The sequence below is a fragment of the Sinocyclocheilus anshuiensis genome, unplaced genomic scaffold (genome assembly GCF_001515605.1).
Source record: "Sinocyclocheilus anshuiensis isolate Anshui unplaced genomic scaffold, SAMN03320099.WGS_v1.1 scaffold336, whole genome shotgun sequence".
NCBI lineage: Eukaryota > Metazoa > Chordata > Actinopteri > Cypriniformes > Cyprinidae > Sinocyclocheilus > Sinocyclocheilus anshuiensis.
Genome location: NW_015555712.1, coordinates 324,671 through 334,006, shown reverse-complemented (window position 1 = coordinate 334,006; position 9,336 = coordinate 324,671). Strand labels below are relative to the sequence as shown.

The following is a 9,336-nucleotide window of genomic DNA, read 5'->3' as shown; positions in this document are numbered from 1 at the left end:
GCTCTAACAAGAAGAAGTTACTCTGAACAACTGGTATTCCTGTGAACACAGAGTGACTTGATCTGCATACTATTATGAGTTGAAAGTTTGTGCAGACAGGCCACATTATTACAAATCTCAGCTTATTGGCTGAATCACTTTTAATGAGCTAAACATTATAATTTAACTTATACAGTGTTGTGGCAAAAACAATTATTAACAAATAGCATCACAGTGTAAGAGACAAGAAATCAAATTATATTTAAGGAAAGAAGTTTATTTTCCTTAAAGAGGTATGTTCACAATGTTTCAGCAGCTACCCTGAAACACAACAGACCTAAAATCACACTGAAAACAGACAGCCTTATTATACTGTTATCACCCCCCACTTCTTACAAGGTTCCTTCTCTGTAATTTTCCACTTAACCCCGTAAACCAAACCTAGCTGTTTTTAGAAAAAACAATGGTCCTTCTAACCCCCTGGGCTTTTATTATCTTCACATCTGTGAGGTCAACAACCCCTCTGTCTTTCCTGCACTAAAGAGTTCAAAGACTCTTTCTGATCATTTGTTTTTACTGTGTGTTTGTGTGCCTTCACACCCGTGAGGTCAAAGGTCTTTATTTATGACTAACCCCTCTGTCTTTCCTGATTAAATTACCCGTACTAAAGACTTCAAAGGCTCTCTGTTTTACTGTGTGGTGTCTCTGTTGCATTTCAGGTGACATATGTATACATATTGAGAGAGAAACACAAGTTAATTATTTATATATATATATAAATAAAAACCCACAATGTCTAAGAAAGTAAATAAGAAAGAGTAAAACATTAATTTTCCTACAACATACAGTAATGTGCCTTATTAATCTGCTGCTGTGAGAATGTTACAGTTTTCATTCTTTAATGAAGTTTTATTATATTGCATGTGTTGAGATTGAAAGTACGTTCTTAAATGTTTGATGCTTTTTTCAGGTTGTAAGAAAGATGTTGCTGGATAGTGGATACTGGCAAAATGAAAGGATGACAAAGATCTATTTCATACACCAACATAACTTTAGATTTTATCCTATTATTCATATTCTTTATTTAGATTGACATTGCAAGCAAGCATTATTAGCTTTTTTATGTTTGTTTGTATAGGCCACAGATATAATAAGAATATTAACCATGTAGCCAAATGGATCTGTCTGCTCACTGGTCCTGACATTACACTCTATGAAACTGCCTGAGACAAGCATTTATCCTGCATTCATATTTGGATTAATAACATACTTGTTCATCTTACTCTGCAGTGTAACAATTGTTGTCACCATTTGCTTGAACATAAATCTTCACAAACCAATGTACATACTGTTTGTTGCTCAACCTGGAAATCAATGATGATCCGAGCTTGTTCCTAGTTTCCTACGCAGAGTGTTTTCTATTTCCAATTTTATCTTTCCTCCTCTTGTGAATCCATTTGTGTATGGTTTTAAAACTAAAGAGATCAGACAGAAAATTTTAACCTATTTCAAAAACAAGAAGATAAGCAGTTTCTGATGTAATTAGATCTGTGTGTGAAATTATCATAAACTGATATTATATGTAACTTATTTTCTGCTAAGTGCGTGGGGATGCCATTTCGCCATTTTAAAGCTTAACCTGTTTATCATATTGTAATCTAGATCGAAGCAGTCAGCTTCTTTGACAGAATGTAGAAATTCCCTTTACACAGATACATTTTCTGAAAGTGTCTAAAAATAGGCAGATTACTGAAATTAAATGAATAGCATTCCCCAGGTCATGTGATGTTGATATTTGTTGTTTTTAGGTTCTTTAGGTTCTCAATCAACGTTGAGTCAACATCAAATTGGTGTCAAATACTGACGTCAACCCAATTTTCATTCTCAGCCAAAATGCAACGTCTGTCCAGTGTCATGTCCAATGTCAACCTGACATTATATTGACGTCTTGTGCCTGCTTGGATGCGTTCTATCTATTAGACATGGTGTTAGAAGTGTAGTGTCACTCTTTTCTCCTCAACCACACCTGAAGTCAAGCTATTTCTTTATTTTGGGTGGGTGGGGGGATCGATACAGTATAGTATTGCAATATTGCCTGGCGATATTGTATCAAGACATAGACGGGTGGAATTTCAGCACGGGATTGTATTGCATGCACTTTTACTCATTCCCAAAAGCTCCGTGCATAGGAGGGTGAAAGGGGAAAAACATGACATCCAAATTGTAAAACATCAACCCAAAAATATACACATTCGATATGTAACCAATATGGATATGATGGGAAAATGGCTTAAGGAAAACCTCATTATACCAATTTAGAAAAGTATTGAACCTGAATGTCAATTAAACATAATTAAATGTAGTAATCCTTAAAAATGTATTTAGAATATGACAGGTATATCGCTATCTGCTGCCCGCTGAGATATGGAGCCATTATGACTACCAATAACTTGGTGAAAATCATAACTGGGATGTGGCTTTTAAATTTTATTCTTATAACTGTAGTTTTCTCCATTCTGGTACCTTACAGGATTTGCCAGACACACATGACAGATCTAGTCTGCTATAAGACCGCATTAATGAAACTCTTATGTGACGGCACAGAGGTGAACAATATCGTTGGGTTAAGTTGCATCATTTTTTACCACGGCCTTTCACTTTCTGCTGTGGCATTTACATACATTCATATATTAATCACTTGTGTTACTAATAAGCAGTCTGATGCAAAGATTAAGGCACTTCAGACATGTGGTACTCATTTGGTCGTCTTCCTGTTGTTAGAGTTTAACACACTGTTTCCTAGTGTTGCTCATCGATCTGAGTTTGTTCCCGCTTTCCTACGCAGAGTTGTTTCTATTTCCAATTTTGTCTTTCCTCCTCTTGTGAATCCACTTATTTATGGTTTTAAAACCAAAGAGATCAGACAAAAAATTTTCACCCGTTTCAAAAACAAGAAGATAAGCAGTTTCTGATGTAATTAGATCTGTCTGTCAAATTATCATGAACTGATATTAAATGTTAAACTTTTTTTCTGTTACACAAGTGCCTTGGATGCAAATTAACCATTTTGCTTAACCTGTTTATCATTTTGTAATCTAGAAGCGGACCGTTTGTTTGACAGACGGCCTTATAAAAATTCCCTTTGCACAGACACATTTTCTGAAAGTGTCTACAAATAGGCAGATTAATGAAATTAAATTAATAGTATTCAGCTAGTCATGTGATCTTAATATGACAGCCACCATGATAGGACGACCATCCTTATAGAAACAATTTTGTTTGACACAAGATGACACAAGTCTTAAAATGAAGTCAGTGTACTTCATTTTTAACATATACTATTTGATTTTATAGTTGTACGTCTTTTTCCATCTTAATAATTAGGAAAAAGCAATTGTTTTATATTTAGCAAAAGAGCTACAGGAGAGGATTGCAATGCAGTGTGCATGACGTTATTGGTTTACAATGTTCAATGCAACAGTTTAAATAAAAGAATTGTATATAATCACAATAGTTATTTTATTGTCCTACACTAATAGCTGAATTTGTTTCTCTCCGCAACAGCTTGAGGCTGTCCACACTGGACGTGACAAAGCAACCATTGCAGATCTTTTGTACTTTGTGTCAGTACTAATAAATAGAACGAGGAATCAGTTTACTGTCGAGGATTTGTCATTTTGCATTGCGCCGCTGGTGTCCAGTGTGGACGCGGTGTTAGAAGTGTCATGCCACTCTTTTCTCCTCAACCACACCTGAAGTCAAGCTCTTTCTTTATTGTGGGTGGGTAAGGGGATTGATAGCCTACAGCATAGTATTGCAATATATTCCTTGGCGATATTGTATCGAGACACGGACGGGTGGAATTTCAGCACGGTATTGTATTTACTCATTCCCATAAGCTCCGTACAGGAAGGTGAGAGGGGAAAAACATGACATCCAAATTGTAAAACAATTAGTATCTACTACTAATAAAAATAACACATTACACATGATACATATTTATCACAGATTGCAGTGAATGGCAGTGAGGAAGTAGGATTCAGATGTAGCAGTACCTAAATTTTATTAAGAAGATTACTGAACTCAGGGAATCATTATACCCATTTTGAAAAGTCTTATACTTGAATGTCAATTACGTTTACGCACGAATAATGTGATTATTTCCAATAATCAAAGTAAGGACTTAATCGCATTATGATGTTTACATATCAAGAGCTCTTCACTCCCGCTTACATGCAATTTCCATTATTCTTATTATTTGCTAAGAATTGTGGTTCATTTTTTTACTGCCATTATTCACATACCCACTGCACAACACAAATGATGGACTCAGAAAGAGCAGGTGTGTTACTGGCCGCTGTTTGAATTTATTTATATCTAATGCAAAACACTTTTGTATGGTTGTATAACATGCTTTTAGAAATGTGATGGCAATGAATTAATTAATTTGCCTACGCTGCCGTCGCGTTCTACGCGCCATTTCTGGATTAGGGTAAGGAACAGAGACTAGTGGCAGCGAGTTGTGTTTTCCCAAGAAATGCGATGCTGTCTTCCCTGCCATCATTTCTAATCTGCGTATTATTGCAGGTGCGTGTCATGTCATTCATGTACGTCACAAGCACATGTGCACTTTGGTCAGAGTGGCAATGTGATTAAGGTGTTTACATGCCTGTATATTTCTATTAAAATCGGCATACGCCACCTGCGTTAATACGATTATGCTTCCTGCGATTATGAGCTTAATCGCATTATTTAGATCGAAGTATTGCGTTTACATGAGGTAAAGTTTAATCGCAATATTGTCAAAATCTCATTATAATCGCATTAAGATGGTGCATGTAAACGCACTGAATTAGACATAATCAGATGTTGTAAGTGATAAAAATGTATTTAGAAAAACTGGTAACACTTTATATTAAGCTTCCCTTTATAAAGGGTTTACAAAGGTGTTAGTAAATGACTAATTTACTAATTTTCTGGTGAAATAAAATGTTATTGTTGTTGCACTACATCAGTAAACAACTTTCAACTTGAAACAAAAAGATTAATCTTTACTGAGCATAACATCACACAAAAAAAGTGGCTTATACAAGTAAACTCACATTATAACTAAACATTAAATCCATACAACAAAAATATTTGATAAATGCAAGCTCAATAAATGCACCTACATACTTTTATTTCATCTAATTTAACAGTTTTTAAATAATTATTAAATCACTGAAAGCACCGTTACAGAACTTGCGGTACCTGCGTGTGGAACCGTCCGTGGAAGCGCCAGCACGGTTATTTATTTGTATGGTAACAAATTAATTTGAACTAACAAAGCGATTACACATATAAACACTTGAAAAATATAATCTGCAGTGTCACCTCACAGTTGAATGACCCATAAAATTAATAAACACTATGTGAGATTATAATTTAGCTTCAGAGCACGTTGGAAAAGTTTTAACAGCATGACTTCTTCTTTGAAAACGTGACTTTACATCGGAGTCTCGCTAGCGCCAACTAGAGGCTTTGGTAACACACAGGCAACTACAGACACAGGCTTTGGTGATGTGATCCTGAAAGAATATAATAAAAATACATTATATGCAATGAATTATTTTTATTAGTAGTAGTAGTATCTACTACTAATAAAAATAACACATTACACATGATACATATTTATCACAGATTGCAGTGAATGGCAGTGAGGAAGTAGGATTCAGATGTAGCAGTACCTAAATTTTATTAAGAAGATTACTGAACTCAGGGAAATGTAGGAGAACGAACTACCCAAATGACACGTCTGTGTGTGGTGGCTCTTGATGCCTTGACCCCAGCCTCAGTCCATTCCTTGTGAAGTTCACTCAAATTCTTGAATCGATTTTGCTTGACCAGTTATGTTAGACCAGTCTTTTGCTTTTCAAACCTGCAGTAGAACTCGTTCAGGTCTTTAGCCAGTTGTTGATTGGCCTCAGTGCTGGGGGATGGGGTCTTGTAACTGGTGATGGCTTTCAAGCCTTTCCACACTGATGTAGAGTCATTACTTGAAAGCAGTTTTTCAGAGTCTTTGCCACTCTTATCTCCCTATTTAGTGTGTATTTGGCCTGTTAGTACAAGGCTTGTAAATCCCGCTCTGCTTCAACAGTCCATCTCTTTACAGTTTTTACTACAGGCTTAGCAGATTTAAGTTTCTGGGTGTAGGCTGGTAGAAGATTAATCAAACAGAGAGTCCCAGAGCTGCATGGAGGACAGAGTGCTGTCCCTAGGAGGGCATGTGATGTGCTGTCTGTATTTAGGCAGTTCATGGGTGAGATAAGCTTTATTAAAATCACCGAGAATGATAATGAAAGAGTCCGGGTAACGCTACTCTGTGTGTGTGATTTGATCGGCCAACAGTTCTAGCGCCGCACTCACTCGCGCATCAGGAGGAATGTACACACTCACCAGAATAAACAAGGAAAACTCCCGCTGCGAATAATAAGGCTTACAGTTAATAAACGTGGCGCTCACACACGTGTCAGGAGGAATGTACACACTCACCAGAATAAACTCCCGCGGTGAATGAAAAGGCTTACAGTTAATGAAAAGAGCTTCCAAATTTGGGCAGCACATCTTCTTTAAAATTGTCACGTCTGTACACCAGCCTTCATTGATATAAAAACATAATCCACCGCCTCTTGTTTTCCCAGAGGACTCGGTGACGCACTCCGCTCTGAACAGCTAGAAGCCCGTTAGATGTAGCGCGCAGTCCGGGATGACTCTGTTCAGCCAGGTTTCCGTGAAGCAAAGTGCAGCAGAGTTTAAAAAGGCCTTGTTTGTGTGGGTGAGGAGTTGTAGTTCGTCTGATTGATTTGCTAGGGAGCGGAGATTCGCCAGATGAATGCTCGGCAGCGGAGTCCTAAAACCGCGCTGTCTGAATTTCACGAGCGCACCAGCACGTTTCCCTCGCTTGCATCACCTGGAGCGCTTGTATAGGAAAGCAGCTCCTCCGACTAAAATGTCCAGTAAAACATCTGAATGCTCAAACATCAGCAAGAAGTTATTTGGTGTGGAATTTTTGATGTCCAGGAGTTCGTTTCTTGTAAAGCTGATCGGAAAAAAATAGCTTAGGACAGGACAAACAAACAAAAATAGTACAAGTACCAAGGAACAGCAAACCGAGGCTGCCATATGCGGAGCCATCTTGCATCATTAACCTACACATAGTAGCCAGAAAGAAATGCTAATTTTAAAGAAAAATGTCTGACGTACTTAGAGGCTTTTGCATCTGAACTATTCATATATATATATATATATATATATATATATATATATATATGTGCATGTAAGTAATTGAATTCAAGTAATTCAAGGGGCAAATATAAATATACTTTTTTCATATGTCTTATATATATAAAGACATTTGAAAAACTTATATTTATATTTGCCCCTTGAATTACTTGAATTTGCTCTAATACTGTGGTTAATGCTTCATCTTATGCCTAAAAACACCCCTTACCCATCATAAAAACATCCAGAAGGGAGGCCTGCTTTTTTCCCTACTCATCTTTTCTGACTGTTTTTCACTAGTTTTGCATGTGGCTAGGGTCAGTGTCACTACTGGTAGCATGAGGCGATACCTGGACCTTACAGAGGTTGCACAGGCAGACCAACTCCTCCAGGATGGCACATCAATACGTGCCATTGCCTTAAGGTTTGCTGTGTCTCCCAGCACAGATTCAGGAGCATGGAGGAGATTCCAGGAAACAGGCAGTTACTTTGGGAGTGCTGGACAGGGCCGTAGAAGGTCCTTAACCCATCAGCAGGACCAGTGTCTGCTCCTTTGTGCAAGGAGGAACAGGATGAGCACTGCCAGAGCCCTATGAAATGATCTCCAGCAGGCCATTGGTGTGAATGTCTCTGACCAAACAATCAGAAACAGACTTCATGAGGGTGGCCTGAGGGCCCGACGTCCTCTAGTGGGCCCTGTGCTCACTGCCCGGCACCGTGGAGCTCGATTGGCATTTGTCATTGAACACCAGAATTCGCAGGTCCGCCAGTGGCGCCCTGTGCTTTTCACAAATGAGAGCAGATTCACTCTGAGCACATGTGACAGACGTGAAAGGGTCTGTAGAAGCCGTGGATAACATTATGATGCCTGTAACATCGTTCAGCATGACCGGTTTGGTGGTGGGTCAGAGATGGTCTGGGGAGGCATATCCATGGAGGGACGCACAGACCTCTACAGGCTAGACAATGGCACCCTGACTGCAATTAGGTATTGGGATGAAATGCTTGGACCCATTGTCAGACCCTATGCTGGTGCAGTGGGTCCTGGGTTCCTCTTGGTGAACGACAATGCCCGGCCTCATGTGGCGAGAGTATGCAGGCAGTTCCTGGAGGATGAAGGAACTGATACCACTGAATGGCCCCCACGCTCGCCTGACCTAAATCCAATAGAACACCTCTGGGACATTATGTTTCGGTCCATCCGACGGCTGCACCTCAGACTGTCCAGGAGCTCAGTGATGCCATCCGTCGTATCATTAGGAGCATGCCCCAACGTTGTCAGGCATGCGTACAAGCACATGGCAGTCATACAAACTGCTGGGTACCATTTTGAGTTGCTGCAATTAAATTTCAGCAAAATGGACTAGTCTGCTGCATTACTTTTTCACTTTGATTTTCGGGGTGTCTTTGAATTTAGCCCTCTGTAGGTTGATCATTTTCATTTCCATCAAACGATGTGGCATCCTTTCGTTCCTAACACATTACCCAGTCCATTTCAGTGTAGATATCCAGCATGATATTTTCCCCATTGAGATCTGATGTGTTGTAGATTATCAACATTAGAAATCTGTGAAAATTCATGTAAATTATATGTTGTTATTCAATTTCTGATCCTTTTTGGTGTGCAAATTTGTGACCTCTTTTGCATTTTTTGTTATGTACTGTTATATTTGGGAAATAAAAAAGATTACATCACGAAAGCCTGTGTGTCTGTAGTTGCCTATGTGTCACCAAAGCCTCTAGTTGAGCATCCGATGTAAAGTCGCTTTTTCAAAGAAGAAGAAGTCATGCTGTTAGAACTGTTACAACATCCTCTGAAGCGAAATTATAATCTCTCATAGTGTTTATTCATTTTACGGGTCAGCTAACTGTGAGGTGACACTGCAGAGTATATTTTTCAAGTGTTTACATGTGTAATCACTTTGTTAGTTCAAATTTATTCGTTACTATACAAATAAATAACCACGCCGGCACTCCTGCGGACAGTTCCCGTGCACAGGTACTGCGAGTGTGGATGAGCAAATGCTCAAGTTACAGGGGCCTTTATTATGTTATGAAACATGTTTTATCAATATAATAATGTTGATGTTCTGTATT

The 9,336-nt window shown here is 38.5% G+C and overlaps 1 protein-coding gene across 1 annotated transcript; it reads left to right on the top strand.

The window, feature by feature from the left end:
- Positions 1–2,354: 2,354 nt before the first annotated feature.
- LOC107672082 (olfactory receptor 51I2-like) lies at positions 2,355–2,951 on the top strand. Its single transcript, XM_016465174.1, has one exon. The coding sequence runs from the start codon at positions 2,355–2,357 to the stop codon at positions 2,949–2,951; it is 597 nt and encodes a 198-aa protein (XP_016320660.1).
- Positions 2,952–9,336: the final 6,385 nt, after the last annotated feature.